The following is a 27,414-nucleotide window of genomic DNA, read 5'->3' as shown; positions in this document are numbered from 1 at the left end:
TTTAATTAAAACCCATAAATAACTACAAATAATTAATGTTAGGGAAATCTGTTAATGTTTTGTTGCGCGTTTCTGGGAGAAAAAAAAATCGGCAGATATATCGGAATATCAGATTTTAAAACCAACAAACATTTGTATCGGTATCGGCCTTCAAAATCCTTTATTGGTCGGGCTCTACAATAGACATTCAAAACTAGCCTAAAAGCATCACAATGACTAACAAATCCTTTCATCTTTAACTGAAAAAAATCAACTTGCGGAAACCGTTTAAAAGTAGCCAAGTCGGAGCCGATGGCTTGTGGTCATTTTCCGATCCCATATCCCTCTCTGCTTCCTGTACTTTCCTGTCCTCTACTTAAACTCACTCTTAAATAAAGGCAAAAACTGGCCAAAATATAACTTAAAAAATTGCCTAAATCAGAACTCGAGAAAAAGCAGGGGACTTGGAAACGCAGTGCACAACACCTCTCGTCGAGTTCATGCTTTTCCCATAATGAACAAATCACAGTTCAGACAACACCAATCCTTTCGAAATTATCGAAATTAGCCCCCAATCGACCTCAGTCGTATTGATTAAGGTGTTTACATGAAGGCTTTTCAATCTGAGCCAGCAATACATTTACAAACGGATTATTTGGTTGCATGTAAACATAACTAATGAATTACTGTGAAATGTCGCTACATCCAAAAGCCAGAGGGCGCTCTCGTGCAGAAAGTCAATGTGCACAGCAGAAGTAGTACCATTTACACAAGTGCCTATAAGCTAGGGGTGTAACGATTGACCGTGCAAATGCGCGTTTTCTCAATGAATGAATTTAAATGAATTACGATGAAATCCAGGCACATCCGAATGCCAGGGGGCGCTCCCGTGCAGAAACTCCCTTTGTGCCACAGAACAAGTAGCATTACAATTGCTATTACAGAAAATGTCTACAGGAATATTTATATCACTGTTCTTCAAATTGTTTCAGGTATTTTCATGATAATAAAGAATATTTTAAATGATTTTGTTTAACGAGTGTTGCTTTTTTAAATGCACGTTGTAAACGACTCAAACTTGTTATGATTTTAGATTGATAAGGACTTCCTACTGACCAAATGCCGTAGTATACGCACAAGCTGTGCATTAAACAAAGAATCGCAGCCTTTCGATTCAGAATCGATTTCAGACAGGCATTTTTAATGGGACACACAGTTGAATCGTTACATCCCAACTATAACCAGATTGCTGTTCTTTAAACCTTTAAATTTAATTTGATGATATTAAAGTATATGTATAATGATTATGTTTGACGAGGTTTTTTTAAATGCTGTTATAAACGACTAAACTCACAGTGATTATAGATTGATAAGGACTTCCTACTGATCAAAGAGCTGTAGTACATAAAAGAGCTGTGCATGATATCACCTTTGCGATTCAGAATCGATATCAGACATGTATTATAAGTGTGTATTGCGATTTATCGCACCCGACCTACTAAACCCAACATCTCTGGGGCCAAAGCAGATCATACTAAAATTAATTAGGGTCAGATTCTGTTTATAATGACTACCATGATAACAACCAAAAAAGCGAGACATAATAAAATAATAAATTGAATAATAACCAACGAAAAAACAAAACGATCTATCATCAACAACAAATTAAAATAAAAGAAAACTTACTTCCCCAGACAGGAATGTCTTTGCTTTCAGCTTTCATTACTATGGATGCCATTGTCATGGTGACGGGCATGGCGTCGAAATATGATGAGTGTGGGGCGAGGGTGAGAATGGGGGCCTCTGCTGGCAGAGCCTGTCTGCCTTTAATGCTGATCCAGTGAAATCCACCTGCAAACCACATGACCCGCATGATGGTCCTCAACACCACGTCCACTACCCTGCAGAAGAAAGGTGGTTAGAGATCAGTTAACGTTCTTCTGTTGTTTGTAGACAACACATTTTTTTAGTGTGAAAGAAGTCCTCTGAGCTTAGTTGAGCTGCTAGTAAAATCCATTTAACTGGACTAGGGCTGTACGATAAATCACATGTGATTGTCACGCCTCTTGTCAGTAATGCCGGTTCCTTGATCAGTAGTAAATCGCCATCAGCTGTTTTAAGATGGAGCGGCATTTACTACACAGAGCCATAGTTCACTGACAATCGGGGCAATTTTGCATTAATTATCGCGGACATATCCACTGCGACAATTACACACAATACACACACACATATTATTCAAACACTTAGTTTGTATGCAATTAATTGCTTGCCCACTAGGGTTTAGCCGATTGCGTGTGCATTGCGTGCTTTTCCTCACATAATAGGGTTAGTGGGCTTCACGTTGCACGAGAAAGTTTGTAAAGTGCACGGAATCCCTCTCACACGCACCTGGATGTTGGACTTTTGCTCAGCCCTGAATGCGTGCGGCATGGACTCTTCTTCGAACATGAGCTTGTAATACAGGATATGGTATTATTGCAATTACTGCAAGCCTACAGTCTGACTTTTACATTCACAGTTACTTAAGCAAGTATGCGTACTATATTTTTCATATGATAAGTGATACTAATTGTACAAGTGTCTGTGGGACTGTAATCTGTCCATTTGTGCTCAAGTTTCAGGCAAGAGTTGCTATCCCAAAGCGAAAAAAAACCAACTGCTTCATTAATTCGGGATCAAATGAGGTTATTATTAGTTACTAACATTACCGGACTTAATCTGCATAGCTATTAAAAAGTGTTTAATTAGAGGCTCCCTATAAACAGGGTATGTTTCCCAAAGGGGTCTTGAATAAGCCATTGGAAAAATGGCAGCATGTGCGTATTATGAGTGTATGTCATTAGATTAATGTGCCCGTCATCTATCTAGTAAAAGTCACATCACGCTTACTGCATAATACAACCAATGACATCCAGCTGAATCACTATATCCACCTATGAGTCATTTCATGTAAAACTAGATGTTAATATAACTGATAGAAAACATTTGTCCCAGATGAATGTCCTTTGCTTAGCTAAAAGCAAGTCATTTGTAGGTTGATAGCCCTGAAAATGAAAGTATTGTGTCAATTAGGCATGAAAGTCATAATGGTTCTGGATTCTCATTATAGGAAGTTCATTAAAAATATCTCAATTTACTTCCTTTGTTCAGTTGAACACTAACAAATTGTATATTAAAATGTCATAATCTTCTAGCTTATTTGGCAATTCAATTTCTCTTATTCACAAATTCTTTTTCAAGTTAGACTACACTGTGTTGTATGTTCAAAGGTGCAGACTTAATTGAAGTACAACACAACTAAGTAGTAGTGCAAAGAAAGATGTTAACAATTATCCACTTTTGTTTCTTTTCATTAATTATACTGGTTTTGTTTAAGAACCTATACAAATTTCCAACAGTGCAGTTAGGCATATTGATTTTAGTTCAATACGCCCATACGACTGATACACCCATCGCATTCCTGATTAATGTATCAGTGGATCAATGTAAACTCAAAGGCATCAAAAACCAAACACCCCTGTAGCACCACAAGATGGTAAAGAGTAAAGTGAAACAAGTTCGTCTTCAATTAGTAAATATGGAAGGCTGCCATTTGTCTATTCTGTTTTCCTATTCCTAAACTATTTGTTTAGTGCAGTATATTTTTTATTGGCACTTAGAGCTGTTTTCATGTCCCAGTTTTCTGTTTCTGCTGAACGAAATCATCCAGGGGATTAATATTAATGTGTGTTTAAATAGAGGAAGAGAAAATCTTACTTTCTCCATAAGCACTGTGGCTCCACCGCAGACTCTGAGCGACCCACGGTAGCGATGAAGGCGAACGGCCAGGCCAACAGCATCATGAATGCAGCTAGCAAGAGCCGGATGGGACATAGCGTAACAGTCATCAAACCAATCTGCAAAAAATTACAAGATTTTACTGATTAAATATTGTTTTCAAACAGCAATCAGTCAGGCTTTTTAAAGGGACACTCCACTTTTTTTGAAAATATGCCAATTTTTCAGCTTCCCTAGAGTTAAGCTATGCTAAAAGTAGTACCGCCAGACCCGGAGATCAGCTGAATGGATTTCAAAATGGTAAGAATCAAATGTTTAACTCTAGGGGACCTGGAAAATATTTTCCAAAAAAAGTGGAATGTCCCTTTAAAGGGTGATGAAAATAAATTGTATCATGACAAAATAACATTTTTATATACCAAAAATGATTTACAATAACGACTTGTTTTGGTCTACTGACACAAGACAATAAGTCATGTTGGAAATATTGTATTTACACATTATGCATGGTTGTTTATAATAAAAATCAACAATTCAATTTAATAAATTATAAACTATAGCCACAGGTTGTACATTTTGACTTTCTATTGCCATGTCTGTTTAAAACATAAAATTGCAGGCTACTTTACATTAGTGCTGCAACGACGCGCCGACGTCATCGATTACTTCTTCTATGAAAATACGTTGAAATGCGTAAAATGCGTCGACGCGTCACGCTGTTTACATTCATCTCGCGTAATGGCGGCTTCTGCTCCTGGCAGTGTTTCCCATACATTGATTTGTTTGTGTGCGTCACAAAATCAACAATGGCCGCAACATTTACATTTTTATTTTCATTTAAAACAGCTTCATTTATTGTTGTGAGCGCTCGGTGGTGCCTCTCTTGTGAGCGCGTGCTCTCTCTCTCTCTGCGTGAAGTCCCTCGACAGCGCCTCTCATACATGACACTGAGTGAAAGAATTAAAAGTTGGCTGTGTTTTCCATGCGGATTCCTCTGTGTACTTGCATTTTCACGTGTTACTGACAGAGAAGACGACTGATTCGAGTTTATCATGCAAGGTTAGCAGTGTTTTCCCACACACACTGGTTCTCTGTGTGCTTGTGCGCGAGCTCTCTTTCTCCTATGCCCGCGCATGCCTTCTGTAGTAACTCTGTGTAATGACAATTTTTTTATTTTTTAAGACAATTTTAATAGTCTTTATGTCTGACAACAGAACAGATAATATGTGAAAATAGCATTCAGTTGTGTTAAAATACAATAAAACAAACAATGACTGTCAGATCAGACAGAGAGTAGAAAAACAGATTATCCAACAGATTAAATAGCTAATCAAAAAAGAACACTATATTAATAATAAAAAATAATTGTTAGATTGGTCGACAGAAGAAATAGTCGTTGGTTGCAGCTCTACTTTACATAGTCAAAAACGGCAATTCTTGCTAAATCCAAGTTGACAGTTCAATTTACAAATCGTTATCATAAGCTAATATGATGAACTGAAATGAAAATTCTAGGCCAAAACGGATACAGAAAATTCTGGATGCACCGGAAAAAAAGACTTGAAAAATAATTAACTCTTTCCCCGCCACTGACAAGATATCTCGTCAATCAAGAGAAAAGGTTTTTGCAGAAACCTACCCATATTCAAAAGCTGATTACAAAAGAACTACTAAAGGTAGGATGAAACGGTTATTTTGTTTGAAAGCAGAGGGTCTGTTCTTTCATTTGGTATATTGTATGTTTATATATTTGGAGAAGAACATTTTCTGGAAGGCATTAAACTTTTGTGAAAATCATGAAAAACGCTGGCGCTGCTGGCAACTTTTTTAAAAAACGCTGGCGGTGAAAGAGTTAAAAAAAGGTTTAAAATAACTGTATGATATGACTACAAACAAATTACTACAAATCAATAAATAATCACCTTTTTAATAAAATAATCAACAACAAAAACTTTTTTGAAAGCAACACGACAAAATTGAATAAAAATAAAACAAAACTAAATAATGTTAATTTTGTTATATGCAACAAATTACATTTTAACAGCTTTTTTAAATAATGTGAAGTTGATAATGCCATTTTTGGAAAAACATTTTCGGCGGCTAAAATTCCGATGCATTCCTAGTTGTAAATATAGGTGATAAGGATACAGTTTTCAATACTGGTTATTTACGTTCTTGCTCAGAATTTTTTTTTAAAAAGTCACAGATTGCAACTTTAATTTCTAGTAAATGAAACACTACTTTTTAGTAACTGACACAAGGAAACGAGAAAATGCAAACAAACGTTTGTTAAACAGACACTTTATTGGCTATGTCAATAACTCTAAGATATTTGATTAACTGGCCTGTCAAATAAATTAGCATATTGCTAGTTCACTTAAAGGCGGAGTCCACGATGTTTGAAAGCCAATGTTGATATTTGAAATCACCCAAACAAACACGCCCCTACCCCAATAGAATCTGGACTTTCTGTTAATAGACCCGCCCCACACATACGCAACCAGGCAATTGATTTGATTTGATTGGCTATAAGTGTGTTTTGGTAGTCGGCCCGTCTCCTTTTCCAACGCGTTTTTCAAACATCGTGGACTCCGCCTTTAATATGATGTCTAGAAAAGACATTTTAGAGTAAGAAACAGAGAATTCAGTCCCCTGAGACTAGGATCTTGAAAAAAAAAACGTTATCACTATATAATACAATATCTTATCTATAGACTACCGTAATGGGTACAGAGGATATCTTGTGTCAATAGTTGCGGTGTTCCTATCAGCACTAGGCTGTATTTGCACACTGATAGCTTTTAAAGTGACCAATTAACAACACTGGCACTATGTGGTCTGGAAGAGGTTCAGAATGCCTTGATAGTTTCCACCGAGCCGATTTAATACAGTTGATCACAGACCAACAGGCTGCCAAATCCCATATCAGCAAGCAGAAGCGTGAAATGAGCACTTCTAAAAATACACTGCTGTCCATGAAAGAGCACAGGAATGAATCAAACGATTGAAGAACCATTCTGCTGGTTCGTGCAGGAAACACTACAAGCAACAATCCTGTCCTACATTAACTTAGCCAGCTGTGAGGTTCTTAAGGGAATATTTTAAAATGTATGTTATGTCATCATTTAAGCTTACTCATTTTCTAAATCTGTATAGAATAGAGCAACATGAAAACTTGTCAAATCTCAATGTTGAAAAGAAGTTCTTGCACGTTTGAATGAGTAAATAATGAACAGTGAACGATAATGGTTAGACATTACAAGCACATACAGCACAGGCATGCTAGGACATTGTTGGGAATGCTGACATTCCGAAGCGATGGTTATCTTGCCTTTCCTTAATAAAGCAATAAACCCCAAGAAGCAGTGGGTTACCAGTGCATTTTATAACAGCTAAGGGGCGTTGTTAGGCACGACCCCCTTAGCTGTTATAAAATGCACTGTAACCCCACTACTTCGAGGGGTTTATTGCGTTTATAAAACGGTTACTTCATATGCATAACGTTAGCGGGATTTTGTAAAATAAAACCCAAATAAGTTGTAATAATATTAGTATAAATATTACTCTTCCGCCAAACAAAGTAGTTCCTCAGAATCAAGTGTGACTGAAACAGAGCGCAGTTCCCAACCAACACAGACGCAGCAAAGACACAATGAAAATATGATTTAAGACTGTGGTGTTTATTTATAAATCCCCATTCATCTAATTTATACATTAACATTTATATTGTGCAACTGTTGAAGTGATGATCAAATATGCTTGGAAGCATGCTGCACTCTTTCCCGTCAGCTTTTTTTTTGTTGCCACCCAGTTTTAGTTTAATGCCTTGCAGAAAAATTATCTTCTTTAAATAAACATAAAATATCAAATGAAAGAACTAGGGATGCACCGAACCCAGATTTTTTAGGTTCGGCCGAATCCCGAATCCACCGTTTAAGATTTGGCCGAATCCGAAACCGAATACCGAATCCTACTCGCATCCTTATTCCATTAACACAGTAAAGCACATTAATGCAGTAAACAACGTCCACAGCAGTGTATTTTTCATTTTATTTAATTTTAACTGTACATTATGCCAGGATGACAAGTTGGAAAACTATTTTGACGATTACCATAAGCCTATGCATAATGAAAGCGATGCGTTGCGGCACGCTCGTTTTTCCAATAAGCAAGCAGCTCCGCGCTGAAAACAATATACTTTGAGTTAGAAGCTCCGCTCGTCAATGTCACAGTCTTCACACGGCCATCCAATTACAGTGGAGGAGGGGCGGGACATTACCACAGCAACCAACCGGCTCACAGCTGAAGCATCACTGCGACCAAGCGCTCGGCTGAAGAACAGCTGGCATTTGGCGTCCTCAAGGCGTTTTCAGCCGTGTTTAAAAGTTTTGGTGTGTCCAGCCCCTAAGGCTCACCGAAAGAAAAAGCTCATCTCCACGTCAGCACCCGATGTGTGCAATCAACGGCCGCGTGACGTCGACCAGCGTAGCGCAAGCCTAGGGTTCGGTTCGGTGGAAAAAAAATCTAGGATTCGGCCGAACCCGAACCCCGTCAAAAAGCCCAGTATTCGGCCGAATCCGAATCCTGGATTCGGTGCATTCCTAGAAAGAACAGACCATCCGCTTTCAAACAAAAACAAACAAAAAAATCTTTTCATTCTATCTTCATTTGTTCTCTCATCACCTCTCAATTTTTTTTGCTAAAAGCAGAGATAATTCCATTTTTGTAAAGAACTTATGTAAGAGATCAGATTCAGAGCCATGAACAGTACTACACGGTGTTTTCAGTGAATGCGTCAGTGTTTAAGTTGGGTAAGATCGCCACCCAGTGGATAATAGCGGACGTATGAACTTGAGTTATAAACTCCTCAGACAACGTTTTATCTTTATCGACGAGATGACTCAACAATATTTATTGACATTTATCTGGATATCGCCATTAATTGTGCAATTGTAGACAAATAAAAAATATGATTAAAGACTGTGTGGTTTATTTTCATAAATCAGTACGCAGCAACAGTGGCGCAGTGATACTTATGTAATGTGGTCTGAACCGTGGGGTTACCGGTGTATTTTATCATGGCTTAGAACGCGTTTCAAACAATCAGAATGAAGAACCAGAAGTGCCCGTTTTATAAGATATAATCTATCACTTAGAGGCTGTTTACACCTGGTATTAATATGCATTTTGGTCGATAGGATCACAAGTGGACGAAGGTAAATACAGGTGTTTATGGAATATGAAACATTTTTAGCTTGTTTGGTAAATGGACTGCATTTATATAGCGCTTTTAACAGACCTATGGCCATCCAAAGCGCTTTACAAGTTGCCTCACATTCACCCACTTATTCATACACCGACGGCGGTGTCAGCCATGCAAGGCACCATCCAGCTCATCGGGAGCAGCTGGGGTTAGATGTCTTGCTCACGGACACCTCGACACTTAGTCAGGTGGAGATATTGAACCATGCACTCTCGAGCCCTGCTTACCTCATTATTCATTCGATGATTGTTGGATATGTGATAATAGAACAAAAATAACGATGTAACCCTATTCCTGAGAATGAGAGCTTTCATTTAATAGAAGACTTATTCATATATTTTATATTTTTCAAATATAACAGTAAAATATATGTCAAAGTGATGCATATCTGCAGAAACTAGACATTGTAAGCTTTCAAATAGTATCACATAATAAGCTCCACAGCGGGTCTCTCTTGCTTGCTCGCTTGCTCTCTCTGTGTGTGTGTGTGTGTGTGTGTGTGTGTGCTCATGCAGCAGCCGGTCTCTCACGCGACGTCTCTGGAGGCGCGCACAAGCGGCTGCGTCGCCAAATTAAGAAAGCTCTTCTCGCACACAATGCTAATAGTTGTAAAGTTTCCTGAACTTTAAGCAAACTAAGGCAACCTCACGTTTATATCAGTGACACGTGCGCTGCTGGAGAGATGTAGTTTAACGCGCCATTTGCTTATAATACAAACATCTTCATAATCAGAAAGACGAGAAAGAGATGCGGTTAAGGTCTAATCTAAGAGAAACTAAAGGGTGTCAAGACCTTTAAACAGACTCATGGTCATCACCTCATAGCACCTGTCATATTTATAAAATCTAGAGATCCGTCTCTCATATACAAGTATTTATACTGCCTGTAGGTTTATGCATATATTAATACCTGGCCATTTTACATACTGCCTATTTTTAATGTACAGTATGCATAAATACAAAATACAATGAATGCATACTATCGCTTCAATAGTCTATAAAATGTATAACTCAAAAAAGATTCTGTCTATTAAGACTTAATCTGTTGTTATCTTCTTGGCATTTTCACTTTAACACTGACTTTAACTCTCCCATATTTTAAAACTGGGGTGAGCATTAAAGGGACACTTAACCGATTTGCATTAAGCTTTGTATCGTTACAACCCCAGTCATGTTTTGAATGGTTGTGCATCATTCCCTCAGTTTCCCCTGAGATGGGAGAAATACTGATTTCATTGAGGCACTTCCTTCTTTCAAAGATGTAAAAATCGTCATTTTGCATCAATGGAAGAAGGAACTGCTGTATCTTTGTTGAGTGTGAAATACAAATCTGACCCACTTTCAATAACGATTAAATGTTCCTATCGATGAAATGCCCCTTTAAGTTAAAAGCTCGTGAGTGGCAAATATCTGCACATTTTTATATTCCAAAAACAATATAAACTGAAAAACATGTATAACGTGAAATAAAATCACTCATTCCGTGAAATGGATTTTTGGTTATACCACCCCCAGTCAAATATAAACACTATTGTCTTATCCTGTATGAGAAAACACTGATATATTACCAAAATTCAATTTACTGCCCAGTCCTATGCCCAATACCAATGGTAATACCATGGTGCGTTTTGTTATTGAAAGGTTGATTTCATTATATTTTTAATTCAGTAGACAAGTTAGGTAAAAAAAGGTATAATTTATCAAGTAGGAACTATAAAGCCTGAAGGCCAAGAAATGTATTGCCTGTTACACAGGAGACTGTCAACTATAAGGTCAACTACAAGTAATCTAGCAACATTAAGCAGTCCCATGTGAGTCAGACTTGCTGTAAACTGCTCCATATCTGTCATATTCACTATAGCTGCGTTTACATGGACATTTGTAATCCGTTTAAATGATCAATCTGAATAAAAATGCTCCATGTAAACACCTCAATCGGACTAAAAAGTGCCAATCTGATTAAAAATCTAATCCGCTTGTTGGGGTGGTTTATACCGTTTGTAATCCGCTCGAAATGACATGTATACACTTGATCGGATGGATAACTGAAACTGGGAGGCTCTGCGCATGTGCCATATTTTCTTTTTTTAATGGCGGTTGGCAAACCCACTGAAAGGTGCATTTCCGCCACCTACAGGACGGGAGTGTGGAGCATATGCACACGTGCAATGACGTAGAATTGCGGTAATGACATGTGACGCAAATAACTTGAGTTTGTTTTGCTGAAGGAAGTCACAAGAAGTGATTGTCTTGTTAATCTTGTTCCTATTATCCGTCCAATTCCCCATAAAGTGATACAAGACAGCGTTGTCCGGTCAGTCCATGATTTATTCTCTGATCGCTTTTTGGGCACACGTAAATGGGTGTTTTTGCTGCTGCTTTATAATCAGTGAGGCACAAAGCAAATCTTGAAACAGCGTGAAACTATATTTGTGCAATGTGCGCATGTCAAATGATCAAATCTGATGTAAATCTTGTGTCATATAAACACGCACATCAATCTGATCACATTATTAAGTGTTCATGTAAACGCTATGATAGGATTTATTAATCGGAAGGATTTTAATCTGATGGAGGCAAAATGTGTCCATGTAAACGTAGCTTATTACAAGCAACCCGGTAATAATTTGCAATATCAACATTTTACAACAAATCATCACAAAACAATGTCATCATATTTAAAACAGGCTATCCTACACATTTCACTAAATTGCCAAGAAAGTAAGATTTATAGTTTGGCTGAGCATGAACATAAAATCCTAAAAATCACATGTTGTATTGTTTAAAGAGCCACACAGATCCAAAATCAAAAATGACCTGTATTTGCAATGTGTTATGTAGCTGTCCATCAATGTAAACAATGTGCAAAGTAGTTAAACCAAAAAGTGCACGATTAATAAAGTTATTGGCTTCTAAAGTAGGGAGTCGACTCTTGACTGTCTGTTGTCGTTTTTATTGCTTGGATTAATGATGAATGATGTGTATTGATGTCGATAATGTCTTCTCAGTAAATCATGTTCAATACTAGGGCTGAACGATGTGAGGAAAAGTTGCGATGTGCGATGACATTGTTTAGAGTTGCGATAAATATTTTTTTTTCATGTTTTAGGGGCCATTCACATGTCGCGCCTAAAAACATGTGGAAAACACTAGACACGTAGGTTATTGTCACATGACCTGCACGCTGCGCTTGTGTCATTCTGAAAAGTTAAAATGTTTTTGAAATACCTTGAAAAAACGAGCGTGTCACGACCGTGGCGCTTCCACAGCACACATACATTTGAAATAATGAACTTGAGCGCGCAATAGACGCAATATGAGAATCACCGCTTCCACAGTACCCGTGTTTGCGGCGTCATCTCTCCTAAATCCAAAATAATTCCATGATATAGCTGAAGTGCTGTTCATTTTCACCACAAGGTCTTCGTCTGACAACACATTTTCCTCACTCTTATCTCCTTCCTCTGCCATCGTTTTTGCTAACAGGCACAGCGTCGCAACTGACACCTCACGTAGCTCACTTGGGGGATCCCCTGATTGGCCTAATATCATGAACGCGCAAACCATCGCTGCGTCCGAAACCGCCTACTTCCATACTATATAGTAGGCAAAGTAGTGCTTTTTGCATACTATATAGTATGGTAGTAGGCAATTTTGGACGCAGCACGTCTTCAGGACTAAACGTGATAGGTCAAACATTTATTACATGCGCTTACTGTTTTCCCTTCATTCATCGCATCAAGGCTGTCTGTTGCGATGTGTTCATCGCGTGAGTTCATATCGCGATGACGATGAAAATTCGATGTAAGGTTCACCCCTATTCAATACTTGTTGCACTATTGTTGGTCTGTGCCACTGATATGTGGTCTGTGCAGAGACTCTGTCAGTTGACCAATCAGAGCAGAGTAGGCTACTGAAAGGTGGTGTTTAGGCAGACTGGGTCATTGAACGACTTCACACGAATAATTTGGTAATCTCTGAGAAATGGGGTAATTTTAAAGTTATATTTTGAGAAAATTGCAGTGTTTTTTTTGACATTGCATGCATTTAAACCTGTTGTCCAGGACTTCAAATTTGCATCTTACTGGCTCTTTAACCATTATCAACAGAGAAAAATCTATGGTTTAGGGACTTTTTCTTTTACTTCACTGTGTCTTCTGCTCTAATGAGAAAATGTGTGACTGCATTATAAAACAAGTTTTGTTGATACTTGCAAATTAAACTCACTTTTAGATTAGTCACAGTAACCACATTCATCATCACAACTGACAAATTTGGCCATTTCATAAGCTTGAAATATTTGTACTACATAAAGAACACAGGATACCAAGGAACAGAATTTAATGAAAAGTCATGGTCAACAAGTATGCATATGCTCTATCAAGTTGCACATTGATGCTTATGTGGGCGATGCAAGTTCAAGCCTGACTCACGTCATTACCATCATGCTGCCTCTTCTTCGCTTTTCTTCTACTTCCCTTATCATTAAAGTGAATAAAAAGTTCATACTTTGAGGGATGAGAACCAAAAGGGCTTAAGTGACATTTCCCCAGCTTTACAGGAGGACCAGTATAAATCAATAAAGAGATATGGTACTTTGGTTAAATTTCTTGACAGAACTCCCTGAAGCCTGCTCCATCCACGACACGGATCGGTCTCATGTCCTTACAAATGAACAAAATTAATTTCTACGTTATGGCCTCTTGTCGTGTTGCAGACAAAGAGCTTGTGGCCGGCGATGCAAAGTAAGTGTCAAGACGTGACTGTTTAGATGGAGTTCCACACATTGTGGTCTCATATACACTGCAAACTTTTAGGAGTGACAACCGCATTTAAATGCGGGGTGAATCCCCTAAATGTCCCCTAAATGAGACTCACTCCTGAAAATGTGATGATTGACAAAGAGATAACCATAGTCTGCAGTCTCACTCACAGCTTCGACCAAAATAATTTAACAGCATAATGTTTCGCAATAAACCTCCTTCTTGGCGTTGTGTATTGTACGCTTTTGTGAGGCTGCTTCACAGCACGCTTTCTTGTAGTGTTGCCAGATCCTCGTCTTTTTTTGTACTAACATGCTTACATGCCGTTTTGGTGCTTAACCATTTATGACTTTTGGCTCATGAAGCGATCAAGTTTTTGGTGTTATTAAAGTGTAAAGGTGCAAAAAAAAAAAAAAAAAAAATCGTAGGCTTTAACCAATCATTGGACAGATTATCCTCAACCAATCATAAAACATTTAACTGACCTTAAAGCTGAGTGTTGAAAAGATTTCATTTAATTCACACATCAAAAATCTCATACAGAAATATAATTAAAAAATCAAGAACGCAGGGCTTAAAAGATGACGGTGCTTTAGGCAAATAATTAATAAACAAAGTATGACATATATATATATATATATATATATATATATATATATATATATATATATATATATATATATATATATATATATACGCACAGACTGGGTACCGACGTGATGATGAGACGTCATGCTCATTTAGATTAGCCTGAAACTCGTGCTTCTTGGGTTGCGGAGCCGCGCGCAAAATTACAAAATTTGACGTGCACACAGCTAAGTGAAATGGGGAATCGCGCACTCAACGCGCACTACCGCCCACTCCGCGTTGATCTCATTTTTGCCGTGCGCACCCTCGCGCTCGTGTGAATGCGTCAAGTACAAGGCTTAAAGCTACACTGAAGTTCCTGTAGAGATAGCAATACACATTCTCCTTTTTTTGCCAAGAAAATGAAAAATCATCAATGTCTTCTCTCTTGCTGTTTTAAAATCTCACCTAGCTTAAGCTCAGAGATGGTCCCAATTAGGGATGCACCGAATATTCGGCCACCGACAATTTTCGGCCGAAATAATGTGATGACGCAAACAGAAACCGCGACCTGCACGTGCTTGTCTGAAGTAACATCTGCGGTGTGGACTAGATTTTTTTCAAACCCGCATCCGCCGAATTTCTGACCAGGATACCCGCAACCTGTGAGTTCCACTCCCGCCCACGACCGTAATGTTTGTGTCCAAACCCGCAGATTTTCTCTGGGCATTTGTGTATAGTTTTCACAGGCTCCGACTAAACATTCGTTCAGATTAACATCCAGAATAACCGACATTAAACATGATTGCTTTTAAAATTAGGGATGTGCACGAATGGTCAAATATTCGATCTGCAATAATAATTAGAATGGGAAAAAAGAAGATATTCAAATGTTTTTAATTCGCCACTGCAGCATACGGCTACTGCTCATTCAATCCTTTTTCACTTCACCTGTACGGTCTTTTACAGACTTTAATGTAAAATATACATGAAAATTAATATGTATGTTATATTTCTGATTGTTTTGGTAATTCAGATTGCAGACTAATTTAAGTGTTTAGAGTTTTAATGCCGGGTGTTAGACGTGCTTCTCCGCCACCACATCAGCGTGCATCATGAGAGATTTGTTAGCTTCCTTATATAGCCTAGTTTATTTTGTTGTTAAAACGACATGAGACACACATGAAAAGCGAAACGGAGAACATTTATTTTATCTGTGGATATGGTTATAACGAACCCGATAACTGCAAATGCCGTAACAGCAAACAATAGCTCAGTTTTGTGAGGTGTTGTTAAATTAAGCTCGTAACTTTGCACCCTCAGCAATAATGTATCAAGCCAGCTTGCGTTATTTGTAACATAATATTAAATTCAGATATATTTGTTAGATCCGTTTGTTGTTCTCACTGGATAACCACAGAGCAGTTTTTTCTGCAACTGGCATTAATAAGAAAAACGGGTTTCACCGGAGAAGGTAGGCTAAATATGATTTTCTTTCTAAACAAAAACATGTCAGACTAAATAAAGAAGATATTCATATTTGACTGAGCCTTCGACCCATGCGGAGTTTCAACGTGCATTAAAATGCCATCTTTTTTTATTAGCATTTTGTAACATTAACGTTAAAGCAAAACCACAACTAGCACATTTCAGTTTTTAAATGTACACTGAAAAAAATGATTCATTGATTTTTTTTTTTTTTAAGGTAAGTGGTTGCAATCAATTTAGTTAAGCTACATTTAAACAAAAGTTCTATATTTTATTTTACTTTACTAATCTTTTTTTGTTTAAATGTAGCTTAAATAAATTGATTGCAACCACTTACCTTAAAAAAATTTATTAAATTCAATGAATCATTTTTTTTTTTCAGTGTATACTGCATGGTAAACAAGCACCAAAGGATTAATTAAACAAACAGTTTAACTTTTAACAACCTGATGTGTCACTAGTAGCCTACTCACCAGTTTTTCCAGACGTGAGGCAGATAGCCTATATAACTGAAGTTGGGTTTGTTCATGCCACATGCTGTTTGGCTTAATTTTCTTCTAAAATTGTGTGTGCTGACTAGGGCTGGGTATTGGCAAAGGCCTCCCGATACGATACATATCACGATACATGGACCGTGATGCGATACGTATCACGGTACAATGCTGTGCGTTACATGTTGCGATACATTGCAATACTTTTTCTTTTTTATCAAAAATGAAAAAAATAGAGCTGGACACCTGCAGCTCTTTGAAAGCTGCAGGTGTTTTTACATTTTCTGCCATTTTCTCACTCCCTCTAACTTCTGAGACATTGGCCGAATGGCCGTATATGGCAGATAACTGGACAGTGATAACTACAGCAGCAGCAGAGGAGGTCGTTTGACGCACACAGAGGGATTTGATGGTTTTTTTCTTAAATACCGATAGTAGAGATTGAAATATCGATACAGCTAACTATCACGATAGTTAGCTGTATTGATATTTTTTAGTGATCGACCGATATATCGGCCGGCCGATACATCGGGCCGATTTTAGCAGGTTTTAGGTGTATCGGCATTGGCCGATTCGCGGCTTGCGTTCGCCGATAGCTTTTCCCCGGCATTAATTACAGACAGGCGCCCACAGGCAGCTATGTGTTCCTGGAGGCTGCCTGCAGCCCGTGCATTGCCCCTCCCCCCACTAGCAGAGCGGAGCGCTCCAAGCCTGCTCTGGTAAGTTTTAAACTTCAAAGCATCTTTTAACTGTTTGACTGAAATATTGCCATATACTTTGAAAGTGTAAGCACGTTGCTCTATATGTGCGTGCAATCATAGCTAAGAAAGTTTGGTGGTCATAATGGAAAACGCGAATGCCTATAAAACTGCTTGACATTGTATTTAGGGAGCTTCAAATAGCCTTTAGGCTAACCGTATGCATACGGCAGCTGTTACGAACACTGGTCATAGGATTAAATAATGCTGACGTTGTTCCGTGATTTCGTGGTATTTATAGGAGTTTTATTCAGCGACCACCAGTCTGACGTTTGGACGCGACGCGTGCTCATAATGCCGCAAGCGAAAGCATGTCATCAGCCGAACAGCTTATCATAGCTGGACATGCTGGGTTTTTAATTTTCATCTCCATAAATATACTAGTCAACATTTGAAGTGGATCAAAAAAGTTTATTTAAGTTGTCCTAAGACAAGAATGGGTATTAGGGATTCGTTTTATGTAAACTTTTATGAATGGTTTTGATCCACTTCGAATGTTGACTAGTGTATATGTAGTAGTAAAAGGCTAAAAATTAATATCCATTGCTGATAGTTTCTCGTCATTGTGGACTCGGAGAGCGCAGTTCATGGTTCCATACGTTTATGGTTGTTAACACGGAGTTTCGCGGAATTTTCGTCAGCGAAAAAAAATAAGAAATTCGACTCAAAGCACTTAGTTCCAAACAGTTCCCACATGAGTTTTATGTGACCAGAGAAGTGTTTTTTTGTAAGTTTTGTCAACATTTCTGTTCACTGGGAGCGCAAAGATACATGCACTCTCTCATCCATGTCTCACTGCACCTCTCCCACGTGCACGCGCTCTACTATCTGACCGAAGTCCGTACACAAATCCTCATGTATTTGTTCAGTTTTATGCGTTTTAAGCGAGCTGAGGCAAACTATCTATCCCTCGCATTTATTATAGGGCAAGAGGGTGTGTGAGGTACAGAAGTGGGGCAATTGGCATGTTAATCAGAATTCTTTTTAAGTTGTTTTTTGATCAGTAATGCTGTTTACATTTTCCTTGTCTTCTTATTAAAGACATTTGCTCTACAAGAGATTAAGTTAAGTGCACTAAAACTTAGACCTAAGCATTAAATAGGTTGTAAATAGTTGGTTACTTTCATGGATAAAGTAAAGTGTTCCCCTTGTTATGCTGCTTGGTTGCTGCTACTGTGTGCAATGGTGTAATTATTATTTTATTTATGTATTTTAAGCAGCACTGAATTTTCTTACTTGTTCTACCTCACCTGTTTTTACTATTTGTTAAATATAGTTCAATAAATGTTCCTTTTTTAAATTAAGAGCTGTAACATTTGGTTTTATCATTGTGTCATTTTTATGATATAAACTGAATGAGAAAAAGCAGTATCGGCTCCAAATATCGGCTAAAGAAAATCGGCAGCCTGTATCGGTCATCGGCTAAGGCTGATGGAAAAAAATCGGTATCGGCACAAAAAAATCCATATCGGTCGATCCCTAATATTTTTGCACAGCCCTAGTGTTGACTCCATTTCTATTAGGGCTGTTGAAACTAATTTCAGTAATCGAATATAATTCAAATATTAAAAAAATAATAATAATCGAATGTTAAAACTACTATTCGAATGGGATTTAAAAAAAATAGATTTAAAAATATTTTTTATGTGTTCACTATCTAACGCATTTATGCTGTTAAACACCGCTAGCTACCTCGACCCGCATTTCCATCGGCTAATTCATTTGAAACAAGACCAGCAGCAGGAGGTACGTGAGAAAGAGAAAGCGGAGCTGATAGCGATTGCGGAGGAAGGTTATGAGGAAGACGAGAACGGAGCAGCCAAGGTAAAGAGGACAGTGTCAGGAGAAAACCGCTCTCAGTCCTATGGACAATAGGCTTGCCGCGATAGTCGGTGAAACGGTGATAACCAGTGCTTCAGCCTCTCACCGGTTAGATCACTTGCCCACCGCGACACCGTCTTTCACCGTCGTTTTGATATTTTCGTGTAATTTAATCATGTAGTTTCGTTAGAGAGAGCAAACTGAATGTGTCTGGTGCCTGAATTCAGCGGAGCTGAACGCGCGTCACAGAGCAGCAGGTGTCAGATTTCATTTATTCCTGTCAGAGTTTGCGAGGCGAGCTGACTGACCAGACGAAGGCAGAAGCCGTGTGCTTCATTTTTGTTATAATATACATATATGATGCTTAATATAAGCGAGATCGTTTTGTTGTTGTGTTTATCATCAAGAAAAATAATAAACCCATCATTCAAGCAGCGTTTTATGGAGAAGTAGCCGGTTGCTCTGCTTGGGACTGGCTGGTTCTTTGAGAATTACCTGCGCACACTGACTCAAGCACTTAACCAGCTGTTGCACTCGCATTGCATGCAAATTCATACGCAATTTAACGCAGCGTACGCAAGCACTGCATTTAAACAGTTGCGTAATTCAAAAGTGAAAGTAAAATGTGCACGTCTGCATGCGCATTTATAAGCCCCTCCCACACGGTGACACCGGTATGACCGGGTTTGTGACGCGCTGATTAACAGGTGGGAAAATTACGTCACCGCGGCAACCCTAATGGACGACCGTTTTGGGAATGTCTTTAATGCTAATTTGTTTGGTTAAGTTTGTCTTTTCGACCAGTGACAAAATACTTGTTCAAGATCACACTTCCTCTAAGGTGTGTTTAAATGAAAAAAGAATAGTGAAATTGGAGGCCAGGGGATGTGTGTGCTGTGTGTAAGTATTGTATAACTAATGATGCGGTCTACGCAGCCCTCATACGTGAACAAAGAGAACTGCGTTGATAATAAAAATTTTCATTAAAGTTGACAACTTTGTTAATTTTGTTTCTAAGCTTAGTCATTAATTAGCAAGAAAGATATCACCTGTTATTAAATAATTACATGTTTATTAGTAATACTGCAATGTCTTCTAGTGGACATAATTTAAAACAAGTCAACTATACGAGCTCATAGTGGCATTGGCAATGCATAAGCCCGTTTTTACAACATGTGTAGATAGGTATAGTAAATATTAATAAATCAAATTTGAGCATTAAATAATCGATTATAAATCGAATATTAAAAAAAAAAAATGAATGAAATTCGAATGGGATAATAGAGGAAGATTGACAGCCCTAATTTCTATTACACACAAAAATACCATAAGTGCAATGGTAGTACTAATAATTGGCATAATTTCTTTTGGTGTTTCGGCTTTCGGCCTTGGTTTCCTCTTTTTCGGTTTTGGCCAAGAACTTTCATTTTGATGCATCCCTTGTCCCAATAATGTGCTTAAAGTCAAGTCAAATTCAGTTTGTGCATTATTACAATTTTGTTAATACTGTATCCTAAATTGTGGATTTATATCATATGCTGAAGTAAATTTCTGGAGTGTAAAAAAACAACAACAACAACAAGAACCATACAGAACCGAAAACTAGGGTTGTGACGATATATCGCGTTCCCCATTAAAAAGACCTGCCTGAAATCGATTCTGAATCGCAAGCCTCCAATTCTGTGTTTCATGCACAGCTTGTGCGTGTACTACGGCTCTGTGATCATAAGTCCTTATCAATCTAAAATCACTATGAGTTTGAGTCGTTTATAATGTGAATTTAAAAAAGCAACACTCGTCAAACACAACCATTCAAAATATTTTTATTATCATAAAAAAATACCTGAAACAATCTGAAGAACAGCAATATAAATAACCCTTTAGACATTTTCTGGAATAGCATTTGTAATGATATTTCTTCTGTGGCACAAATGCCGTTTCTATACGAGAGCGCCCTCTGGCTTTTGGATGTGACGGCATTCCACCAAAATTAATTCAAATTCATTCATTGAGAAAACGCGCATTTGCACGATTAATCGTCACAGCCCTACGAAAACCGTGGCCCTACAACCGTGCTACGAACCGAACCATGGGCTTTGCGAACCGTGCCAACCCTAATATATATATATATATTAGGGCTGTCAAAATTAACGCGTTAACGCAAATTCATTTTAACGCAACTAATTTTATTAACGCCGATTAACGCAACGCGCAATTTCTGTTTGAACCTTGGTCCAGCCCATAGTTGAATGAACAGAGACGCAAACAAATGTGACCCTGTCTAAATGATTCAAAGGTTTTCATAGAAATAAGAACATTAACCAAATCGTCTAGCAAATCCAATGCTCTAAATGCTCGTTGGACATCTGAAATGATCTATATTTATACGTCTGAGGTGTAAAGTTCCCGTCCTCCTAATGCTTAATCTAATGCAAAGATGCGTCTCAATTCATTTTGGTTTCGCTTTTATGCATGACTGAGAAAATAGACTGCAGGACTTGATTGATGTTAAAAGAGTCATTAAGAGAGATAAAGTTCGGTACCTGATTAATGTTAAAGAGTTATTAAGAACGACAAGACTCAAAAGCGGTCCCCTCACGCTGACTGACATCTGAAGCGCGTGCACACAGACGCGCGAGTGCGCGACCCGGATATATAGACATCTACACAAAATTGAAGTTTTACAAATATCTGCTTTGATAAGAATTCACGCAGGATCTATAATCTGTTATGTCTTAAGTAAATGTTTGGTTAACTGTTGGGTAAAAATATCTGATTTGTAACATTATATTAGATCACTTAGATTTTAAGCAGTCTGTCACAATGTCAATCAAACAAAAGAAAAAAAGTTTAACATATATTGTTTATGTTTTTGCTTTATGTGTGCTAAATCTTATAGTTTTAGCAGTGATTTTGAGGTATTGATGTGGTAATTTAATGTATGGATGTGGTAATTTTTCTGGTAATTTAACTTTGCTGACTCTTTCAACTTCAAACAGCTGTAGTTCTGTCATATTTTGTTATATTTCAACAAATCATGCATTGTTCTATGTTTTAATAGAGAATGTCAAAATATGAAACTATTTTTTTGAAAATTTGCTAATTTCGACTAAATTTGACAGCACAGGTCACAAATGATGCAGCATCAAATAAAAATGGAGAAAGAAAATTCTTCTTAAAGGAAAATGCATATACAAAACAATGGCTTGATGGTTCTGTTAAAAATTTAAACAGGCTGTTGTTAACTTCCATTTGCATAAAGCATCTATACATGTATATATGATCAGAGTATTAAAAACTTGAAAAGTGTTAAATTAGGGTAAATTTAGAACGGATAAAAATGTGCGATTAATTTGCGATTAATCGCGAGTTAACTCATGAAATCATGCGATTAATCTAGATTAATTTTTTTAATCTATTGACAGCCCTAATATACTGTATATATATATATTAGGGCTTATATATATAAGTTAGTACTTATGTTTTTTTAAAAGCAGTTTTACAAAGATAGTGCCTTACTCTAGGCATTATATTTGTCTCTAACTTAATAATTCTATATCTATGAATTTATCTATAGGCATGCAGTCAGAGTTAATACTATTTAGTAGAAATCAGATTATTAATGTGACAGCTATAGTTTGAAGTAGCTCTGTATCTCTTCTCTAGACGTACACTTTTGACATGCAAATCTTTGTTCTCAAATGCATTAGTACTGTTTTATAAGAGAGTGGCTAATAAAGCCCTTTGCAGTAGTATAGGCTAAGATATCTGCGCTATCATACTGAACTCATTGATTTTAAATACGTGCATGCGCAGGAGAGAGAGAGCGCGAGTACGCGGCTCACTATGCAGACACGTGCACCAGCGAGACAGACCCGCAAAGTGAAAGTATACCCCGCTACCTTTAACTCTACGTACTCAACGGGACACATGCGTTCTTTCCATATGGATCACGGATCAACAGTGATTCGTCACGTTATTTTCAAAAGTGCATCCGAATCGATACGGAAGGTGCTGTATCGATGCGCGCATCGTCAGGCGTCCATGACGATGTATCGTCGTATCGATATTTTGAACACAGCACTAATATATATATATATATATATATATATATATATATATATATATATATATATATAAATATATAAATATATAAATATATAAATATATAAATATATAAATATATATATATATATATATATATATATATATATATATATATATATATATATATTCAGTTAAATCATGTTAAATCATGTTGCATATCAATGGATGAAGACAATCGCGGCATAACCTAGTTATGATGAAAATTAAAATATTTTTATTTAAAACACTCAAATAAAACTTAATTTTGACGAAACTATGAAAGAAAATGAACACATACTAGATTATTAATGAATTAAATGTTTTGAACAAATACCTCTAACGGGAATAGCTGCGTAATGAAGTGAAACTAAAGGGTTAATAAACACAAACTAAGACAGATGTTGTAGAATGTCTGGCGAACAATGATAGATGGCACAAAAATGGTAAAATCTGATTATTTCCCACTATTAATTACATTATCTTAAAGGAGTGTAACTACTGTAGCATGTAAATAATGCACATAAATAAAGTGAGCAAGAGCGCTCAACAATAATATCGATAACAGGCATGTGAAACCTAGCTAGCAGGTTCCTCAAACAACAAAATCACCAGCTAACTTACTTTAAATTTGTAAGAACTATAGACGAATACAATAGCAGGCTTAAATACCCCAAAACATAAGTCACGGTCACGGACACGTTTTATCAACTGGCTATCCTCCAGACATGACGGACCACGTCTTCATCTCATTTCGGCCGTGTGGGGGGCGTCCCCGCTCGTGGTGTGAAGCGCGTACGCGCTATTCTCAGAGATGCACTTGACGGCCTTTTGTGCAGAGATTTTTTTTTTTGGACGACCTAGTTCAGGCGGTAGGGTTTCCAAGCTTAGGCGGGCCGCCTGAACTGAAATGTGCTGCGGGAAACCCTGAATGTTTAACGACTAGCGGAGCTGGAAAATAAGCATATTTTAAAAAAGTGTAAAGTCCCTTTAAAGGGACAATTCACAAGACTTTTTTAATATGTCAAATAAATCTTTGGTGTCCCCAGTATGTATGTGAAGTTCTAGCTCAAAATACTATATAATTTATTATAGCATGTTTATATTGCCACTTTGTAGGTGTGAGCAAAAATGTGCTGTTTTTGGGTGTACACTTTTAATTGCAAATGAGCTGATCTCTGCACTAAATGGCAGCGCTGTGGTTGGATAGTGCAGACCTATTTTTTCACATGCTTGCAGAGAATGGTTTACGAAAACTAAGTTACTGGGTTGTTCTTTTTCACATTTTTTAGGTTGATAGAAGCACTAGGGACCAAATTATAGCACTTAAACATGAAAAAGTCAGCTTTCAATTTGGCTTTTTATTTTTGTGCCAAGTATTCTTTTAATAAATGCACATTTGGCAGATGACTACGTTCTGAGAAAACCATGAAAATTGAAGTTCTGCTTTACATTTATAGGGTACCTGAAGTGCCTTCTAAAGGCACTTATCTCAAGTCATTAGCCTAAAGTTGCTAAATTTATGACATCATAAACATTTTAAATAACAATTATTTTTTTTATTTTTTTTTTATGCAAACATTCCAAAAAGCTGAACAAGTGATACAACTGATATACAGCTGAACCCAGCTTGGACAAAAGTGCTGTGTTTTAAACTTCTTTATGACCATTATTAGCATAATTTACAACAACCCTTTAAAAAAGACTGAATATACCTCCTTAAGGGCTCGTTATAGTCGTGCGTAGGTCCTACGGCGTAGGCGTGACGGCGTAGGTTCCGCGTCGGTTTTCATTTATACTTTTGCGTCGTCCTCCGCGTCGACGTGCAAACCGCTGGTAGGCAGTATCCACTCGTGTAACCACAGTAGCCCGCGACCGTCAGAGAAGAAGAAACTTGGCAAGTTAACCCACAAATGAAGAAGAAACCGCAACTTGTTGTGTATGATTTGAGAAGACCAGCAATGATGGAAGTAAATAAACAGTGACTTTTGTTGAAGTTTGAGTTAAATCACTCCTCAACTTGGCTCATCTTTGTTTTCACCGTCGCAAAAGGAAATACCTATGACGCAGTTTGTTTTACCTGACGGGAGGGGTTCTGGTGGACCAATCACAGCGCTTGCGGTCCGCGTAGAACTGACGCGCTGTTAAAATTTTTGCGAGGTGCACGTCAGGCTACGCAGAGCTACACACAGGCTACGGATAGCCTACGCCGTACGTAGCTACGGCGTAGGACCTACGCACGACTATAAATCGCCCTTTAGACTGTATACCAACACATTATTATTACATAAGCAATAACTAAAGATACATTACATTAGGCTAATGTTTATGCATAAACACAACACCCACCGTGCAACTTGCTGCTATCATACAACACACTCTCAGGGGGAAATGTGTCTGAAAACATGTGACTCTGTGGTAATAAGGCATGACAAACAAGGCAAACTGAATGAATGACAGTCACGTTAGGACTCCATCCAAACTGCAAAGCCGTGATGATCAGATGTCTCATACAAGTACCTTTTGTCAACGGCCATTGCCTGAGAAATTAAGATCTCTTTTAATTGGAAAGCTGGGGACTTAAAGGATTTCAGAGGCATGGATCTGAGAACCAAAGGATTTAACATTGAGATGCAAAAGAATCTCCGAGACGGGAGGTCAATTCAGTTTATGTTAATTGCTTGGCAGTCCTTAAAAAGACTGCAGGTCACACACCTTTACATGTGCTGATGCACAGAAATATTGCTTACGGGACAATTTAACTCACAGATTAACATGAGAATATGATGCTAACCATGTGGTTCATTAATATGCAACATGCAAACATATGCAACTTTTCATCTTGAAATGCATTCCTGTACAGTGAAATAGGGAAGTCCTGATCTGACTGTAAAACTGTAAAGTTATTAGATTTAAAGTAAGTTTATGATTCTCTGTGCTTAACTATGTAGCAAACCTGAAGTTAATAATAAAGTCACTTTGAATTCTAAACGTATACAATTTACTTACAAGTTATCATATTTGTAATATGTTATTTTTAGCCATTAATGGACCATCAGGTTTAGCACAAACTTTCTCATGCATAGTCTTTAAACAATAAATGCAAATAATATTCGTGTACATTTCTTTCAAGACAACTTGGTATTTTGATGGTTGGTTGGATCGTATTATGGCATGTGGTCATCCTCATTGCAAAGCTTATTATCTGTATCTACAGTACAGAAAGCATCCTACCATTAAACCTAGCTTTATCTGACTACCTATATATACAATGATAGATAGAGAGACGGGTGGATAGACATATGAATGGACAGACATCCATACGTTTTTGTAGGATGTAAAACAGATATGCGTAAAAGCCACACTATAGTTTCACATATGCACGCGCATTAATAAAACGTTTGCAATAAAAGCGCATTGGCTAAACACTCGGGGCTTTAAAAACTGTGTGCAACATGTAGCACAGGACACAAACTCTCATTTGAGCAGGCCAGAGAGGAACTGGTGACTCCTCTCTCACGGATCATGGCCTACATCACTCATCCACATCACACACATGAGATATGATCGCGACACATACCTGCAGCTTTTGAAGTGTTGTGAATTTTAAGTCATGCACGAACGGGTTTCTGAAAGGAGGAGCCAGCTCGTGCTTCTTTTCTCCATCCGCGTGCGGGCTCTTGATGAACCTCATCCTCGACAAATCCCAATGAATTACTCACAAAAGTAAGGTTATATTCCTGTTCGCGTCCGTTAGGCCTGTCGATTCCACTTTAACGCTTTATTATCTGACAGTCCTGTGGGTTGAGGAGGGCTGGGGGATTAGGCGGATCATGTATTTGACGATCGCGACTCTTTCCGTGTGCGCAACAGCAGCAGTCCCGTTGGATGTCATGGAGGGGCTGAATCCGGCACACAACGCGCATGCGCATCAGGTCCCCCATCCGCTCAGGCCACGACATAGTACGCATGCGCGGATACCCATCCGTTTCTTTGGGTGGCAATTAGAGGGCGGCAATTAGCGAACAGCAAATAAAATATATAGTTGGCAAAGGAGCGTATTGAGCGCACTAATAAGATAAATTTATATCATTAAAGACATTTGTGCGCAGAACGTTCATACATATTTATTTTGAAAAAAAAAAAAATCCTTAGTTTATATCAGAAACGACTGTGATTTGTCCATCTGACCAGCGCTGAGAAAAGTTACAGGTAGCACATGACAACACCCTCTTCTTTTGCTTCAATTCTTTATGATAATTCACACGATTTATAACACTGCAAACTTGTAGACACACCGTTTTTAAAATATGGTTGTTTAAGAAAAATTGCAACAATTAGAGAAAACTTAGGCCACGAAAGCTTTTTTTATTCAACAAAACAGCACATTACAGCAGTAATGATACAGTTATTAAACAACAA

At 37.8% G+C, this 27,414-nt stretch overlaps 1 protein-coding gene across 1 annotated transcript in view; it reads right to left on the bottom strand.

Moving 5' to 3' along the window:
• LOC129447847 (lysophosphatidylcholine acyltransferase 1) overlaps positions 1 to 26,919 on the bottom strand; it is a 64,658-nt gene extending 37,739 nt beyond the window's left edge. Inside the window, exons 1-3 of the mRNA XM_055209765.2 lie at positions 26,573 to 26,919; positions 3,739 to 3,878; positions 1,666 to 1,880 (exon numbers count right to left, since the gene is read on the bottom strand). Of these exons, the coding sequence (XP_055065740.2) occupies positions 1,666 to 1,880; positions 3,739 to 3,878; positions 26,573 to 26,686 (469 nt within the window). The 5' untranslated portion in view covers positions 26,687 to 26,919. The remainder of the gene's footprint in view (positions 1 to 1,665; positions 1,881 to 3,738; positions 3,879 to 26,572) is intronic.
• Positions 26,920 to 27,414: the final 495 nt, after the last annotated feature.

Source organism: Misgurnus anguillicaudatus, chromosome 10 (genome assembly GCF_027580225.2).
Source record: "Misgurnus anguillicaudatus chromosome 10, ASM2758022v2, whole genome shotgun sequence".
NCBI classification, from domain to species: Eukaryota; Metazoa; Chordata; class Actinopteri; order Cypriniformes; family Cobitidae; genus Misgurnus; species Misgurnus anguillicaudatus.
Note: the sequence above shows the minus strand (reverse complement) of the source record. Positions and strands in the feature narration are given on the sequence as shown.